The 19572-nt window shown below is 39.9% G+C and overlaps 1 protein-coding gene across 1 annotated transcript in view; it reads left to right on the top strand.

Moving 5' to 3' along the window:
- The window catches only part of LOC5575967 (aminopeptidase N), a 42558-nt gene extending 24095 nt beyond the window's left edge, over positions 1 to 18463 (top strand). The window contains exons 2-6 of the mRNA XM_001662276.2: positions 15220 to 15411; positions 15473 to 15759; positions 15817 to 16636; positions 16696 to 17972; positions 18026 to 18463. Coding sequence (XP_001662326.1) covers positions 15220 to 15411; positions 15473 to 15759; positions 15817 to 16636; positions 16696 to 17972; positions 18026 to 18293 — 2844 coding nt within the window. The 3' untranslated portion in view covers positions 18294 to 18463. The remainder of the gene's footprint in view (positions 1 to 15219; positions 15412 to 15472; positions 15760 to 15816; positions 16637 to 16695; positions 17973 to 18025) is intronic.
- Positions 18464 to 19572: the final 1109 nt, after the last annotated feature.

The raw sequence follows: 19572 nt of genomic DNA, 5'->3' as shown, positions 1-19572 counted from the left end.
GGTCAATTGCGAACGTTTATCAATTGGCAGGCTGTGAAACTGAATGGGTCAAACTGTTAATTTATAAATTAAGTAAATAAACTACGATTATCATTCATCTTACCGTTTAAAGTCACAGTTTTATAAGGTTCAAATTCAAGAGGTTTAACGTTATAACGGATGATTATTATAATAACTTAGCTTCAACAATAGATAACGGACTTAATGCATGGAGGATTTTACATAATAGCTTAATAATTTTTAACCTCACCATTCATAAAGACATACTATATACTGGAATCAATAATGGTTCAATTCATATAGATTTCGCAAGCGTTGCTGTAAATATTAGGCATGATCATATTAAACAACTAGTCATACTAAGCATAGCAATAGTGATACTACCTTCAACGCTGGACACATTGGGGCATGTAGAGTTGGACGGGTCTTGACGTGGCGCAACCAACACTATGTATTGGCTAGTAGGTTTTGCAGTAGGCCCTAAAAATGTTTATACAAAATCTCAGCTTCGTTTTTTTTCAACTTTCAAGAATTATATTAGTCCGTTGATCCGTTTTCAAGCCGATTTGTGACAACCAAATATAATTCCATTTTTCCATAGGGTAAATGTTATGGGCGGAAAGAGATTTCGGATACAAAAGTTCTTGGAACTTTTACAACGTGGATCGGACTTTCTTGTAACAATGAATCGTGGAAAAGGAACAGGAAATAATCATTCGACATTGGCAGTATGTCTGCACACTGAGGGGCATATCAATAATAAAATATTACATACAGTGGACGTAAATTGCACTCTCAATAAATGTTCCAATAGTGGAGGTACTAAGCACGATTCAACTTCATTTAACCGCTCAAAATTCAAGAAGCACAGTGAATGTACATATTATTGTTGTAACGAGAAGTAACAACCATTTACTTAATGAGAAAAATGATTTCATCGCAGTAACGAACGAAAATGGTATCCGGCCATTTGGCTGAATGCTAATTGGCCAAACAGGGCCAAATGACCGCTGAATGCCGTTTGGCCGAATTACGAACAAAAAAAATATTTTTTTCAACGCTGATGTGTAGCATTCATAGGTGTGGCTTAGGAGGATAATTCATACAACGCTTTCATTCAGGAAACCGTTGTGAACTCGCGTCAAGACTCTAAGTTGATGGTTGGTTCGTCTCTGGGTTACCAACGGTGTGATAGGGTTTGAAGTGTTTTTTGATAGTTTCATCAGAAATTTGTTCTTCGTTTAAACATAGGATATTCTTTCGATTTCTACTGGCAATAATTTAGCTTGTATTTTACTAGGAAATTTTAACCTTCTTCAAATCATCGGCAGTTCTTCGTAGTTACACTGGTATAACAATTATTCACTTTACACTTGCTTAAAATTTTATAAGAGTTTTTTCTTTTGATCTGTTCATTCATATTTCAATATTTTTCATTGTTATTGGAACATCAACATGGCATCTAAAACGAATGACGGGCTACCTAGCCTTAAGAATTATGTTTTATTTGAAGTTAAACTTTAAAATTCATTACAAATTCATGCTAATTGTAGGTCACTATTGTTTTCAATTTCGGCTAAACGGCAATCGGCCAAATGACCCGGAACCTTAGGAGCTGTCCACTTATTACGAAAAACAATTTTACGTAATGACTGAATGCTGCCATACACTAAAATTAATGTTCATTTCATTATTTCGCGAGTGCGCGGAATTAGGCATTCTTCTGCGCGGAACATGGAAAAGCATTTAAAAAATGCGCGGAATTTGGCTTTTCAAACGAGCGAACTATTTAAAAAAAAAAATCACAATTGTAAGTTATGAATATAGTCTAGTTTATATTGTTCCGATTTTTTTTGTTTAGAGAGACTTTACTCAGAAGGGGCATTCGCTTCTATTTTTTTTTTCATAAAGCTTTTTTGTTGCTGCAATACTAATTTTAAATTAACAATTTAAAACGATTCATGCCTTAACTGCGCTGAATTGCGGTTTTTTACGGTAGTTTTGCTGTAGATGTATCTGCGCCAATGTTAAAATGTTTTGGATTACCTTTCAGTGTGTTACGGATAACTTGAAATGACTTCCTGTAACATTTGGGTCTTCTTGAATGCGGATGAGTGCAATAATCTAGCACATAGTTTTCCAAACTGTGGATTGCGACTCCCTGGGGGTTGTCAGCTAATATATCTTATTTTTTATTTGTTGTGAATGTTTTCGTATGTTTCCAAAAAACTTTGTTTTGCAATAGTTATCAAGAAATTTTTCATGAAGCGCGTTATATAAGGCGTTAGTATGGTTTAAAAATAGCAAAATCAAATATTTTCAGGCCCTGTCATAATCAATTATTAAAACTTTCTTATAGTTAGGCTGACCATATGTTAACCGGATAAAAACTAGTTTATTTCCTGATTTCTGGGAAATATAGACATTAGAGTGATGCAAATTTTGAAATTTTGGCTCCCCTATGCTTAAACGATTTTCATTATGATAATGGCATCCTCCCAAAGTTTGAAGTGATTCGGAAGAAATTTGACTGTGCACACGCCGTTTGAAGTTTATATGGAGATTACTATGGAAAACGAAAACATTTTGTGTTCAGCCCTCTATCTCGTCGTCATAATATATTATGGAAAAGTGAACAAACTCTACTCATGTGAAATCCTTTCAGCTACAACCTTGCCGAAGACCACATTTCGATTGGACGTCAGGATAAATTGCTATTCATAATCATAAAGTGGGTTTGCATTTTGCATGCTTCACCAACTGCTCGGCAGGCAACAGTGGTGATCCTGGTGGGTAGAATAGATCAAAGTAAACTAGGCTACTATGTTCTACAGCAAAAAAGCAGTGTTGCTCTGAAAGTAATTGAATGATCATCTCAGCATGATTTAGACTTTGTTATCAATGATAACAAATTATCCTTACGTCCAATCAAAAGGAGGTCTTCGGCAAAGTTGTAGCTGGGAAGAATTCACGTGAGAAGAGTATGTTCACTTTTCCATAGATTATTATTTCAAGTAGTTAGAGGACTGAACACAAAAAGTTTGCCTTTTCTATAGTAATTTCCATAGAAACTTCAAATGACCTGTACACAACCAAATTTCTTCCAAATCACTTCAAATTTTGGGAGAGTGATTTTTTTTATAATTGACATCGTTTTAGCATAGGGGAGCAAAAACTTCAAAATTTGCATCAGTCTAATAGACATTGTAATCTTAAAAATTCGTTATAGTTTTCGTTATGATAATATCGTAAACTTGAATTGTCTTAATGTTTTATGATTTTAATGAAAACAATAGTAGAAGTAAAATTGCTGTTCAATTTAATTGAAAATGATTGACCTTTGGGCTTAATAATATTGATTTGAAATATGCCATAAATACAGATAAACTTCGTCCTTTTCGATATTAACTTTGGTCGTTTTAAGGTCTTTTGGTGCGCCATCACAAAATGGCTTCTTTTAAAATCATTAACATATAATATATATAATGTCATGATAGTATTGGTATTAGCAGCATAGATGAAATGTAATTGCTCATCGCCTGATTTTATGGATATTTTATTCAAAGAAAAATGCTCCAGTATTCCAATAAAGGGCGAACACAAAAATATTGCGACACCGAAAATGTCATGCAAATTTTCTTATAATGTTTAGAATCAAACCAAAATTTTAGGGTAGTTGTATACATATATTTACTTCAGAAACCAAAAGAAAAGTCCATCAAGACTCCATCGTCTTGAGTGTGAAATTGAAGGCATTTTCGCTTGATGCCCTCCATGAAAGTCTTTACAGTGTCATCCGGTACGGATTCATGTCCTTTGGAACAAAATGGACAGAATTGGCACACCACTCCAGGACACTTTTAGAATAGTGGCATGATGCCAAATCTGGCTAAAATAGCGGAGCTTCGTCGTGCTGCTGCAAGAACGGCAAAAGGCGCTTCTCGAGGCACTCAGATTTGTAGATCTCGCCATTTATTGTGCCCTTTGTCACGAAAGGCCCACTCCTCAGTCCGCAAGAGCAGATGGCCTGCCAAATGAGATATTTGGAGGTGAACTTCGACATTTTCTTCTTCTTAAATTTGTCGTCCACATCGAACTTGCTCTTGCCGGTGAAAAACTCCAACCCCGGAATTTGCTTAAAATCGGCTTTTACATACGTTTCGTCGTCCATCACACAGCAGCCATATTTTGTCAGCAGAGCTTCCGTGCCCGAGTTTTAGCCTCGATTGTAGGCCGCTCATCGCGGTTTGGGAAGTTCTGTACCTTGTATGTATGTAGTCCAGCTCTTTTCTTTGCATTATGGACATGCCTTTGCATTCTGCGACATGCCGATCTTTTTAGCCAAATCACGGCTGGAGACGTTGGGATTTGCTTTAATCATCCGCTTCACCTTTCCCTCCGTCTTTTTGTTCTCCGGTCCCTGTTTTCTTCCAACTCCTTAGCCGTGGTCCAACGTCAACCGCTCCTGGAACCGCTTCAACACTCTGGAGACAGTTAAATGGTGAATGTTCAACATTTTTCCCAACTACCGGTGCGACAGGTCAGGTAATTCCAAGTGTTTGGAAAGAATTGGTTCTCTCGACTCGCGTTGATTCACCACCATTTTCGTTGAATCGAAAAACACGACTTCGAGTTTGACAGCATGTAAACAATACACATCAATGAGAAAGTGTGCAAAATTTGGTTGATTTTTACCCAGTGGTAGAAAAGTTATGCCCTGTTGAATGTGTCACAATAATTTCGTGTTCGTCCTTTACTTAATCAACACTTTCAGATACAACAATGTCAATTAAGCGACAATATGCATGAGATTTACATTTCAAAAAAAAAAAATCTCCGACCTTATACCGCATTTCATTGCCTCGCAAAACTAGGAAGGAAAAGGTATGTCCATTATAATTCTGCAGCAAACATTTGTGTTTTGGGTTTTATATTGCGTTCACAACACTTCCAATGAACAAAATTTTTCATTTCAAAGAAACACATTTCAAACACTCAAAAGTATGATGGCGGTGTTTTTTACTTGCTGCAAATCGACGAAGAAGGTGCACAATGAGAATTGCCTATCTTGATAGTCCAAAATTTCCAACATTTGTTTTGTTGGAGTAATTTTCAGCATATGGCCTATTTGTTTGCGTTTGTCTCAAATTACAGAAGCCTTTTCTACGAGACATAAAATCATAGCAAAAATGTTAGCATTTCTGACCACCCAAGCATTGATAATCTCCACCAGCTCAATCGTTGAGCGCAATGATTTCAAAGTTATGTTCCATAAAATCATTGTAAATAAAAATTGATCACAAAAATCGTTGATTTTTTTAATCAGTAATCTTTTAATAAAGAACTGTTTGTAGAATGATAAGGTTTTATAATATTTGGCAAATGTTATGACAGTTTTATTCAGCATCACGATTAAACAATAACTAAACATACATTACTTATTACTGGCTCTGAATTGTTAGCTGGGTTCGTCGCAGTGACCCGAACATACCAAAAAAAAATCTATGAGAAATAATTCATTTTTCCGATGATTGGAATGATAAACTCTAACATTTAAGGCTGGTTTGCTGATGACAAGAAAAGTAATCGCCTACCCCGATGCGTGGACATTTTTTTTCCCCAGAAATGGTCAAGACAATTACATTTCTACGATCGCAGTACGCAGTTGAGAAGAAATATCAGGGTTGACCCGATTCCTTCAGATACCTGTTCTGCAGGGGCTCCAACATAATTTACGTCAGGAATACCTCTAAAGTGTTACCCTTGGAATTTATCCTGATATTGCTCCAAAAAATTTTTGCAGAGGTTCTATAAAGAGTTCGTACAGGAATTCAAGAATCCATCCAAGTATTACTCCAGTGGTGTCTTCCAGGAGTTTTTTGAATAATTCCTCCAGTAGGTTTTCTATGGATTCTTCCAGGCATTCATTTTGAGTTTTTGTAGCTTCTAGGCTGCTCAATAGGGGATTTGTAGGTTGGGAAATGCTGAGCACAAGGTCGCTTATTCTTAATAGCACCGTTACGCTGACTAAACCGGTCACTCACCTTTAGCAGGAGCTGGATTCTAACCGCCAGCTGTCAGTTCCGTACGAGGGGAAGGAAACCAACTATTTTCTGGACCAAAGTCAGTAGAATTCAAGGTGAAAATCGTATTTCTCCAGCGGACTACCCAGATCGAGGCGTGAATGCCCCTTTTAGGGCACGGGAAAGCGAGCAAAATATCAAAAGGGTGTATATAAACCAATTGTGGAGTTTTCAAATAGAAAAATAACCACTAAAGTTTCTAACTAACATGCCTACATTTATTTTGCCTCTTTGGACCCTAAAGAGAGAGACATCATTGATAAGGTGTACTTGCGCTTTTGGATGATGGTGGTTGGTGCTGTACGGTGGCTAGCTTGGTGGTGGGCGGTGGCATGCATGCATCGGAGGGGTGGCTTTCACGGCGGTAACTGGTGGCTTGACTGAAGTGGGTTTTTGGCGAAGGCTGAACGCTGCAGCAGAGAATGCGTTGGGAACCTCTGCGCAGAATGGTGGGGTTGGTGGCCTACACGGATGCAGCAACAAAATCTTCGGCGAAACTGGTTGATAGAGAACACGGACGCAGACAAAGCGTTGAGAACCTCTGCGATGGCCGACTCTATCCACAATCCGGCTTACAGGACTGCCGATTCCCAAAATGGAGATGGTGGGGAATGGTCTTCAAAGGAGATCTTCCGTCCGCAATTCCGTAATCCTCCAGATGACGGTGGCTTGGGTCCGGGTATTGTAGTAATGGCTGGTTTAGACCGGTCCAAAAGGCCTTGGGAATTTCTGTGGATGCACCAGTGGCGCGGGAAGTGGGTAGGACAGGTAGGACATGTACTACGCACAAAAACACCTGGGTAAGACATTTAAAGGATTGTCCTACCCACGATTCATTCATTTGTAATCTAGAAATAGATGAAGAAATTAAGACAACCTAACTGGTTGTAAAAGCATGCAGTTTGGTCTTTTTTTGTCGTTTGTTTTTAAATGAAATTGATTTCAAAAGGATATGAGTTTAAACGTTATTCATATTATTCAATTTGAATGATAACTAAACTTGATCCAATGAATGATCCTTAAGACAGGACTGGTAGTTGGTTTGTTTTTAAGGTCTCTAGGGTATCTTTTTAAACGAAAATGGCGCTTCCTGATGCAAAATGGTACAAGCTCGAAAGAAACCTTCAGAGATTATAACGGGTTCAATAGGTTCTTCAAGAATTTTGTGGCAGATTCCCCGAGGAAAAGCTTCAGGAATTCTCATAGTTATTTTATTTAGAATACATTCAGGGTCTCCTAAAGGGATCTCTCTAGAAATTCTTTTACAGATTTCTCTACCAAGAAATTCTTCCAGCGATTTTTCAAAGCATGCTTAGAAAAATATTTCTAGAATTTGCTCTAAAAAATCCTTGAGTTTGGAGTTCTACTACCTCCAATAATTTCCACAGGTGTCACTTTGATTTTTTTTTTCCCTTACACTATCCTAGATTTTCCTCCAGATATTTTTTCACTAATCCAATGAAATCTTGCAGGATTTCTACAAAATTTTTTTAGAGGAAACCCAAAAAGAATTATTCCAGAATGTTTGGAAAAATAGTTTAAAAGTTTGTTTTTTTTTCAAGAAACCCTGCAAGAATTCCTCTGCCTGTTCATATGGATTTTTTCAAGAATTCATCCACGTTTCCCACAGAAATCCAAAATCATTGAGAGTTTCTTCTAACAAATCTATTTTTTCTATGAATTCTCCCAGAATTTCATCCAAGTATTACTCCTGCAGTTTTACCAATATTTCTTTAAAAAAAAATCTAAAAACATCTTTGCAACCTTCAACAGTTTATTTAATCTTTTTCACCAGTTTATATTACAGCATTTTTCCAATAATCGCTCAGATCATTCCAATGCAAATTTTTATAGAGAACCTGTGCAATGTTTTTTTTTCAAATATTTCTTTAGAAAATCCTGTGGAATATTTCAGTAATTACACAGATCCTTGTTCATTAAGGGTGACTTAAAAACCTATACAAGTTTTATCAGAGGTTACTCTAGGATTTTTAAAAATACCTCCCGGATTATTTTTTCAGAAAAAATTTCTTGGCGTTTCCCTGGAGACTTTCCTGAAAGAATTATTTAGAGAAAAACTTGCAAGGCTTACTTGAGAAAATCTCAAAGAATTACTGGAGAAATTTCTGTAGAAATCTTAGAAGGAGTCTTAGGAACAATTGTTGATGGTATCTTTAGAGAAATCCCAAGTTGAAATCATATATAAGTCCTAAAAGGAAATTCCTAGAAATTTCTTGAGAAGTAATTAATTGAATATTAGAAGAAGTTTTGGCCGAGGATCATGGAGAATGTCCAAGGGAAATCGATGGATGAAGTACTGAATTAAATCTTGGTGTAAGACTTCCTTGAAAAAAAAAAACACAAATAATTTTTGAAGGATTTCTCATGATTTCTGAAATAATCTTGGAAGAAATTCTTTCTTGTTTTTCTCCTTGGGAAAATCCTGGTTAAATTCTTGGTACCCTGAACAAAATTCTTGAAAAAAAAATCCCTAGAAAAAAATTGTGGAGAAATTTCTTGGGAAATAATCAGTAAATGAACTCCTTTAGAAATTTCCCGAGTAATATCTGAACATTTGGGCAAATACCTGAAAACATTTCTGATGAAATTCTTAGAGAAAATCATAACTAAACACATACTTATCGAAATATCACGAGAAATTCTCAAAAAAAAGTCTCAGATTTAATAGAGATGTCTGCTCAGATGCTATTAAGAATTAAATTCATATATCCGGGCTCCTATTAGGTAAAGACAAAAGGTAAAGACAAAAAGCTTTCTTAGTCTTGTGGTAACGATTGACATGAAAATAAGGGCGTGTCAGGGAGGAAATCTATTTTGAATTTCCTTCATCAATTTTTAATTCTTTACAAATTGTATTAGAACCAAAAAAACAAGCCAGTCTTTTAAGAATTATTTTATTTTGTTCTGTTGAGCAGAAAAATCAACTGATAATCTTGTTAGAATGCTTGGAAACAGAAGAATTTCCTCAACTCACAACCCACCAAAATGTGACTTGAGCCCCTCATATATAGTATCTTATAATTTCCAGTCTAGGGTTAAAAAATGTCTTAGCTTCACTGCGCACAACATATTTTCCAATGTTTGTCCTACCCGTGGTTTCGAACGTGGACGCGCCTCTGGGATGCACAAAAAGAAGTCCTCCGGTTTGGGAACCCGAAGGTCAAAAAGAAAAGGCCCAGACCTATTCCGGGAAATTAGCACACATTAAAATGTCTCTCTTCCTTCACCAAACTATTTGATTACAATAGTAACAAAAGAATTACCTTTTCTTTTGAAGTCCTATTCAACTATAGGAATTGATTGAACCTTTTGTTTGATGGTTCTATTGTTTTAGCTATAACAAAGACACATTATAATTACAGTCACATAATACATTTTTGTAAAAAAAACCGTACTTTTAACTATTTATCGTACTTCTTAACACTTGCCGTACTATTAGCTTTAAGTTTTAACTAGCTTTTAAGTTTTAACTAGCTTTTAAGATCTAAAAGAAAAACCACGAACTAATTTTATACACCACAATTTTACACATTACATTTTTTTAACGTTTTTAAGAATACACGGCGCGCACTACTATTATCTGTGATAGTCACGAACAGAATGAAATACATTTCCCCTGGAATTCTTTGCTTGGACATTAATCAGCAGAAAACATCCGAAGTTTGGCAACTCACCCGAAGTGAGGCCACTCAGATTTAGGTTGGCAACATTTCCGCGCAGGGATCATGTTAGGCCTGTTAGGCCGACTACATTTAGGTAACTCAAACCGCTGCCAATAAATGACGCAAGTTTCGAGACAACGTAACGTGTGTTACTAAAATAACGCCTTTAGCTCTGCAATGACAGCAAAAGGTCCCGCCAGTGAGGCTGTCATTTCAACATTTGAATCTATTGTCGAATTCGTTTTTGTTCAGTTCCAACCTAGGTTCGCACTAGTTCCAACCTAAGTGCTGTCAAAACGTTTTTTTATTCGCACAGGTTGGACCTAGTTTCGCACTAGTTCCAACCCCAAATCCGATGGGTTCGCACTGTGATAAATCACGGTTTCATGACTGGGCTCACCAATACAATTGCAATCGAACTGTCATATTTGTAACAACAAAAACAGTTTTCGATTGCGGTTACGAAACAGGTTTCGCTGCTTCTGCGATTAGAAATCTGAATCAGATTCTGACTCGGATTTCGAAGATTTGTTTTCATCAGTTATTTCGAAAAATAACAATATTTAAACAAAAGCCTGTGGACAAATTTATGAACGACATGAGGGAGAACTAAACGGATGAAGAGGTAGTACCTATATGCATTCATTTATTTATCAAGGGCTGTTCAACGTACGGCCGCTGGCCATATTCAGCCCATTTTATGCGGCCCGCAAAGAGTTTGAAGATTATTTTTCTTGGTCCGTTGAGAATTATAACAAATTGGAGTTAGCACATATCAAGGCTAAATATTTCATTTGTAAACTACTCAAATAAACATCAAATTTTAAGTTTTTTTTGCAACTAAATTTTAAGCACTTATTTTGAGACTACGAATAATGGCGAAAATTGTACTACACATAGGTCTAACGTGAGAACATCACGTTCATGATTTGAAAAGTTTTTATGTAATAATAAAAGTTTTTGAGAAATAGTGTAATTTTTGAAAACAATTTCAATGAATCATGGCCAAATGTTCTGGAATGCTTGGAAGGATTATGTCAACAATTTGGCAGATTCTTTATAAAAGCTTGTTCACAATTCTCAAATAGGTTTAACAATGAAATCTAGAAGATATTTTCTAACCTCCTGGGCATAGTTTAAATATAATCCTGGGTGGGATTCTCACATAATCTTAGACAGATTCTTACGGAATCTTTGATGATGGTGGACAACATTATCGAAGATTTCAAGACAGGATTTCAAAATTATGTAGGAGAGGTTTGAAGGATTCCTAGAAACATTATTTATAGGATATGTAGGAATTCTAGGAAAATTTTGAGCAGGATGCCAGAACATGATTCGCACAGTATCCTATGAGAGATTTTCGAATAATCACTCCTAACGTTAACAAGCGTTCGAATGTTCTTTCGATCGAAAACCGTTTTGCATTCCCGTAAACTGCAAAATCAAGTGGGCCGTAGATTCGAACGAATAGGATTCGATCGAAAGTTTGATTGGCCGTAAACAAGAATAAGGGTGAATACACGGAATTTGGAATATCTTCAGAATTTCTATTGTTTTTTTTTTCTTTTACATGTATCCACTTGCATGTATTTCATATATTATTTTTTCGAAAACGCATCTACCTAGGATTTCATTATCATAAAGCAAACACTAACCATTTTTAGTGATGGAACTATGATGATATTTGCATTATAATTACGAAATCTTAACTAGATGCTGAACGTTTTCCATATCCATATCCAATATATAGGATACATGGAAGTTCGATGTCAATACCTGACGACCTTACTATGGAGATATTTTTCATAAGAATTGGGTAAGGATTTTCAAAAAATCCTGGGCAAGGTTATTTAACTATGTTGGAAGGCATTCTTACGACATCCAGCAGGATGGTTATCAGCATTTTGTGCGATTTCTAGAAAAAATGCACCATTTACTGACTTTTGTTAGATTTTACGCAAATGTCTGTGCATAAAAAATAAATAGGACCGCCGTACAAAACTGTTTCTGTGATTTGGCCCGCGGTTCAAAAGGGTTGAGTGAGCCTGATTTATACAAATTGAGTACAAAATCATTGCAATTCAGTTTCGACGAAACTTCCGCCTGAAATAACCAACAACTGAACAGTGCCGTAGCTTGCGGTTGGCCAGGTTGGCACCCGCCAAGGGGGCGCCAAAATGCGTGAATCGCTTGGTAATTGTTTTGTAGATGTACATATAATTTGGGCTTATATTAATAATAATTTTCAAAGAATTATTTGCCATACTAAAGAAAAATATAAAACGATTTCTGAAAGGCTTCTAACAAAATAGGCAAAAGCATTTAAACAGATATTGTTCATTCATTGTATTTTTTAAGTTTTTACTTCAAATAATTACACATAAAATAGGTTTGTTAATGAGAAGGATCAATATATTTTTATTCAGATTTGTATGTACGCTAGAAGCTGTACTATATGTTCCGATCACTCGATTTATTTTTTAAAATTACAAAAAATGCTTTCCCACTTACGACTCTTTGAGAAGTTGATACGCAAAATTTAAATTCTACTAAGCCTTGATAAGGGTTGCAGAATAATGACTAAATTCGTAGAACACAATCTCACTGAATCCAAGGCTGGATCCTAAAAAAAACTTTTTATTCAATACTAAACATAAATCTCACGTTATCTTGAGCAGGATACACGAAACTCTGGGCACGATTCCGAAAGAAAATTGAACAAGATTCTCACAAAACAAAGTACATTATTTTGAGCAGAGCTCTCCCTTTATCGTGATCGGTCTTTTACATTATTCTGAAAGAATGTTGTGAGCTCAGACCATTTTATGAACATACATACTTTAAGAATATATAACACATTTCTCATAACTTTTTAACTTTTGCATATTTTTTTCAAACATCTAGTAGATTCTGTAGATTTTCTTCAAGCCATATGATTTGTGAATTTCTTTGGAATTTTTCAATCATCTTTCAGATAACATCTATAGTTTCAGGTAGTTCTCAACACACAACAAAACAAAGAAAAGAATATACATACTTTCATGCAGGGGTTTAGTGAATAATTCAATGTTATCTAAACTAAACAGGAAAATAATCATCATCATTCTACAAATGTTCAAAACTGGTTTTTATTTTGCTCACAATCAAAGCAATCTTCATGAAAATCTATCATTGCATTGCACTTGCTATCCGTAATGCAATCATAGATTTTCATGAGGATTGCTTTAAATTTGAAAGAAAAAACTGGTTTGATCATTGCTAATGACTGTATGATGGATTTTTGAGCCTTAAGACAACTTATTAACTATTCATGACAGTTTTGATGATTTCCATGTAGAAATCGCTCAAAATTTTTCTAAAATTATTTTTAATGAAGTTTGACCTATATGTTTTCATAAGCCTTGACAAAGGGGCGCTGAAATTGAGGTTTGCCAAGGGCACCATAAGGCCACGCTACGGCTCTGCAACTGAAATGATTGTTGAGAGATTTGCTCAATCTGCGATTTGTTTTCGACAAGGATACGTGAAAAAAAAAATTCCGTTGTATTATTCTGCGGCAAACACACAGGTTGAAAAAAAAAAATAGTAGAGCGAAACAACGTTTGACTGCTCGCAAGACAACACCGCGTGATGGCACGCACACCAACATACCCTTTGACAGATGAACCTGAAAACGTTTTTTTATTCTGGAGTCAGGTTAGCACTAACCCAGGTTCAAAAACGAAAACGACATATGATTTGGAATGGGAATTGGGAACCCACTGGCAGGCGGGTTTAATGTAGTGGGATGTTTGAGGAGGAGCCTACAAACTAAAAAAAATGGAACCGACGGTTACATTTTCACTAGGAAATTCTACATGGATTACACAAGTAATTCCTCCAATTATATAAATATAAAAATTCCTATAAAAAAATCTTCCAGGAACTTCACCCGACAATTTATCAGGAATTCTTTTAGAAATCTTACAACAAATTTCGTAAAATAGTTCCCAGGACTTCAATAACTTTTCCGGAGAGTTGCCCAGGATATCTGCCAGGATTTTCTCAGAGATTCAAAAGTTACTTACAGAAATCGTTTCCAAGGATTTCTGCACGATTTCCTTATGTATTTCTCCAGGAATTTCTCTAAAGATTGTCTCAAACACATATCCTGGATTTTCTCCAGACATTTTCCCTGAGAAAATGCAGAAATTTACTAAAAAAATATTTTTAAAAATACAATCAACCCGTCATGACTAGATATTCCATATCGAGAAGATGAACTATGGTAAAAATAGATTTTCATGGCTACCTTGAAGAACGAGTCGCAGTTGCTTCGATTATCTGCTATCGGTGCTCCCTTCAGAATCGCGCTATGATCGATTGACTTTATCGAATATAATTTAAAGCGTATATAAGAAGGCCTAAAAGCTCTAAAGAGCCTACCAGACAAAAAAAATGCCAAGCGTTTTCCAAAAACAAATTGTTGTATGCATCTTATTATTTAGATGTCAGATCAGACGAAATTCGCTGTTCAATAAAAATGATAAGCCAGACTGTTCAGATTATACGCCATCAACTCGGGTAACCCCCCAATAGTTTACGGAACGATTACACCTGGTGTAATTTCCCGTAGTTTATTTTTAGTGACCCATTCACCACCAAATAGCCACAATCCAAACAGATGCCGTTGTGGTTTCCGTTCGCTAAGCAAGAGCAAAAAAGCAGACCCATTGCGACATCACCATAGCTCGTTTGATAATTATGCTCGCTTGATTCAATCGAAAAAATGTGTTATTCTGTCACAACATTAAATGACTAACGACTGACGACGCGCGAACATGACTACCTCAACTATCATCGGTCAACACAGATCGCGGTAGGCCGTGACGCTAGAGGAAACGAACGCGACGGCAACATGCTTCAGCGGTACTTTTTTGCAATTGCAGTTGGCCATGATCTGCCTTATGGTTGGCTTCTGTACGGATTCGAAGGGACAGCATCGATGCATGCTGTGGTAAATGGCGACGATGGCGCCTTTGGGATTATTGACTGCTTGCAGTTGTGTAACACTCTTGAGGTTGACCACCTCAACCGTCATCGTAACCCAATCAACTGAACTCGTTCATTTCCTGAGAATTGGAATGAGTTTTCATTAGAAAAATAAACAATTTCCAGGTGCAAAAAAGTGGCCCGTATCGGCAGCGAAGCGCGCGACTGCTCGCGTGACCGAATGCCGGTCATCATCCTTTATTGATGCTAGAATGTTGTTGGTGCTTGGCATAGAGTTAATTGAATTTTTACCGGGAAAAAAAAGCGTCAAACGATTATTACATCATAAAGTGCTGCTGTCACACCTGTTCTACGGGGGTAGGGCCTAGACACTTTCACTATTCTGTAAATGTTAATTGCCCATAGCGAGTTGAGTCACGGTACTCATTTATATCTCATTCGGTATCCATTAATTGCAGATGGCAACACTTAGGATTTTGGGTCTGGCGCTCTTGGCAGCACTGGTCAGCAGCGCGACCGTCCCTACGGAAGACACCTACACCAGCTACCGATTACCGACGGCCTTCCGTCCGGAACACTATGGCCTGCAGGTGTTGACCCATCTCGGAGACGAGAAGGGATTCATGTTCTCCGGACGAGTTCTGATTCGGGTAAGTCATAGATGGACGTTGCCGGAAGAATATAGTCATGATCTCCATGATTCATTCGTAGATGCTTTGCAATGAGGACGCCATGAACATTACCCTTCACTCGAAGAACTTGACCATCGGCGAGAAGGATATCAAACTGGCCGAGCTGTCCGACAGCGGATCCAAGAGCTTGGAGATCAAACGGGTGCAGTACATTACCGACAACGACTACGTAGTGTTCCACACGAGCGAATCCATGAAGAAGGGCTACCGCTACGACATCACCATTCCGTTCGAGGGAGTACTGGGAACGGGTCTGCTTGGATACTACCGCAGTAGCTACGTCGACCAGAAGACTCAGAAGAAGATGTAAGTCTACCGAATATCTTAGTTTCTCCAGTAATCCCAACTAAGATCTTCTTGCAGCTGGCTCTCGGTAACTCAGTTTGAGCCAACGCACGCCCGCCAGGCTTTCCCCTGCTTCGACGAACCGGAGATGAAGGCCACGTTCGACATATCGCTGGGTCACCACAAGCAGTACGTCGCGTTAAGCAACATGCCCATGAACCGCTCCGAACCGATGACGGCCTTCACGGACTGGGTCGTGGATCACTTCGGCACCACGGTCCCGATGTCCACCTACCTGGTGGCGTACACCGTTAACGACTTCGAGTACCGTGAATCCATGACCAAGATGGACGGCGACGTGGTCTTCAAGATCTGGGCCCGTCGGGATGCCATCGATCAGGTGGACTACGCTCGGGACGTCGGGCCCCGGGTAACTCGCTTCTACGAGGAATACTTCGCCGAAAAGTTCCCTCTGCCCAAGATCGACATGATTGCCATCCCGGACTTCTCCGCAGGCGCCATGGAGAACTGGGGCCTGATCACCTACCGGGAAACCGCCCTGCTGTACCATCCCAACATCTCGACCGCCAACAACAAACATCGAGTGGCGTCGGTTATCGCTCACGAACTCGCCCATCAATGGTTCGGCAACTTGGTCACCATGAAGTGGTGGACCGATCTGTGGCTGAATGAAGGTTTCGCCACGTACGTCGCCAGCTTGGGCGTTGAATATCTGCATCCGGAATGGCACTCCCTGGAGGAGGAATCCGTCGATAATACGCTGGGAATTTTCAAGTTCGATGCCCTGACCAGCAGCCACCCCGTTTCGGTCGAGATCGGACACCCCAACCAGATCTCGCAGATATTCGACGCCATCTCCTACGAGAAGGGATCAACTGTGAGTCAACCTTAACTTTCATAACTTTTTTTAGTAGCTAACATCCATCTTCCCTCCAGGTCATCCGTATGATGCATCTCTTCCTCGGCGAAGAAACCTTCCGCAATGGAGTTCGTCGCTATCTGAAACAACACAAGTACGCCAACGCTGAACAGAGCGATCTCTGGGCTGCGCTGACCGAAGAAGCCCGCATCAACAAGGCTCTGCCGGAAGACGTCGACGTCAAAACCGTCATGGAGTCGTGGACTCTGCAAACCGGCTACCCGGTGATCACCGTCACTCGCAACTACGAATCATCCACTGCGGAGATCACGCAAGTCCGCTTCCTGTCCGATCGCGAACAACAGGCGAACGCTACCGACTACTGCTGGTGGGTTCCGCTGACGTACGTCACCTCAGAGAACCCTAACTTCGAAGACACACGCGCCAAGGAGTGGATGATGTGCGGCGCCGGCAAGCTGCGCAAGGGACCGATCAAGCAGTTGCAGAAGATGCCTCCCGCTGATCAATGGGTGCTGTTCAACGTCCAACTTGCAGGACTGTACAAAGTCCGATACGACATAACCAACTACAAGCTACTGATCAAGCAGCTCAACAGCGAACAGTACAACACAATCAGTCTGGCGAACCGCGCTCAGCTGATCGACGATGCCATGGACTTGGCCTGGACCGGAGAGCAGCAGTACGGAATCGCCTTCGCCATGATCAACTACCTCCGGCAGGAGGTGGAATACATCCCGTGGAAGTCCGCCCTCTCGAACCTCAACGCGATCAACCGTCTGCTGAAGCGCACGCCCATCTACGGAGTGTTCCGAAGCTACATCCAATTCATCGTCGAACCCATCTACGAGAAGCTGCAGATCTTCGGTGATGATCGAACCGTCAGTCAACGACTGGACGCTACCAAACAGCTGGTTCAAATCGCAGCCTGGGCTTGCAGGTTCGACGTGGGAGATTGCGTACAGCGATCAGTGGCCTTATTTGCCAAGTGGATGGCCGTGCAGGATCCGGAGGTTACCAACCCGGTCCCGAAGGACCTCCGCTCGGTTGTGTACTGCAACGCCATGCGCAACGGCAAGGAACCGGAGTGGAACTTCCTGTGGCAGCGCTACCTGAAGAGCAACGTCGGCTCGGAGAAGGTTATGATCATCGGTGCGCTGTCCTGCACCCGCGAGGTCTGGCTGGTCGAACGTTTCCTGCTGTGGTCCTTGAACAGCACTTCCGGTGTGCGTAAGCAGGACACCACCATCGTGTTTGGCGGAGTCGCCAAGAGCGACGTCGGTTTCCACCTGGCCAAGAGTTTCTTCCTGGAGAACGTCGAGGAAATCTACAACTAGTAAGTAGATGAAGGACTCTTGGTCACATCAAACCTAATTTCCATTCTTTCAGTCTTTCCCCGGACACATCCCGCGTGTCTCGCTTCATCAAGCCGCTGGCCGAGCAGATGTCCTCGATGAAGGAGCTCCAGGAGCTCAAGGACCTGATCGAATCCAAGCGGACCGTCTTCGAGAAGGCAACCCAAGGCGTCAAACAAGCGCTAGAAACGGTCGAGATCAACCTGCAGTGGAAGTCGCACGGGTACACGCAGATGACGCGGTTCCTGCCGCTGCTGAACTACCGGTCCGGCAATCTGGATGTGATGGAGCTGCTGGACTGATCCGTCGGTGCACCGTGGCCGGATCGAGTCCGGTGTTTGTTTTTTTTAGTCACCTAGTTTGACACAGCTCTCGTTGTTTTTAAAAGCTCGCACAAAGCGATCGCACGCATTTCGCCGTTGTACTTTTTAGCCATTTTGAACAATTGAAAATAAAAATTTGCCGAAAATCAGCTCGTGTTTGTTTTGCGATCTACTCAGCTCTTCACTACTGTAAGCCATCTTAACCTTTAACTTTCGTAAGCTATTTAGTTTTAGCGAAGTTAATTAACTGAATCTTGTTAAAATCGTTCCCTAGATTTTGAATCCGGCTATCCGCACAACCACTAAGCTCCTCTATCTTTTAGGCTTCTTCTGGCATCGACCTTGTTGATGAACAGATACATCACACACCCTGCGCCGAAGATGTCTGGAGGTGAGTTGTAATGACAACATTGAATAACGGAGAGGTACTGACTATCAATATCAGTCAGTAACCTGTGGTTGGTACGGATAGCCTTGTTGTTTGTTCATAATTATATCTCAACAGGTTATGGGCCCAGGAACGCATCGAGGACGCTGAGGCGACTTTGATGAGGGGCCACGAGGAAGCACCTGAACCTGGACGAGGAGGCAGTACTTCAACGAGTGGGTAGAGCATGGAAGGGAGGTAGCTTGAAAGAGGTACCCAAAGGTTCGAGACCAATATGCTGAAAATGAAGCTGTCGATGTTAGGAGGAGTACGGCACCTAGGAGGAGCTCAGTGCCAGAAGAGTTCAGAGGACCAAGAGAGCTCGGTGGCAGATGTGCAGGTCGATTTTGTGTGACGCAGAGCAGGTTGGAGAGCAGGTACATAAAACACTCAGCAGAGGAGATGTCCCGTTCTCCACAAGCTCCCGAGTGAAGTGCTTCCGGGTATCAATATGTTTGCCCGCCGTGACTTACCAACCAAGCTGTGGTACTTCTGGTCATCCAATAGCTTCTTGCTTCTCACACGATACTTGTAGTAATCGGGATCCAAAGGCATCTTCAAATCTTTCGCGTTTTCAAGGCCGAATTTACCTGCAATATACCGTGCAATCTACCAAATGAACGTTTTCTGATCCAGAGCAAAGTATCCATTTTTTCCTTCGTTACACAAGTTCCTAAAAACTGGTTCACCACTCCAAGCGACGACAGCTTGATCTTCCTCTGCAGTTACCGTTCAATATTGACGTTTTCCGCTTCGTTGGTGCTGATATCATCCACGTCAACATCTTGTCGATCGTATCATGCCAAATTTCGCCATACAAGCTGCGGTGCA

This window comes from Aedes aegypti, chromosome 1 (genome assembly GCF_002204515.2).
Source record: "Aedes aegypti strain LVP_AGWG chromosome 1, AaegL5.0 Primary Assembly, whole genome shotgun sequence".
Classification (NCBI taxonomy): Eukaryota; Metazoa; Arthropoda; class Insecta; order Diptera; family Culicidae; genus Aedes; species Aedes aegypti.
The sequence above is the reverse complement of the archived record's forward strand: the minus strand, read 5'-3'. Positions and strand labels throughout refer to the sequence as shown.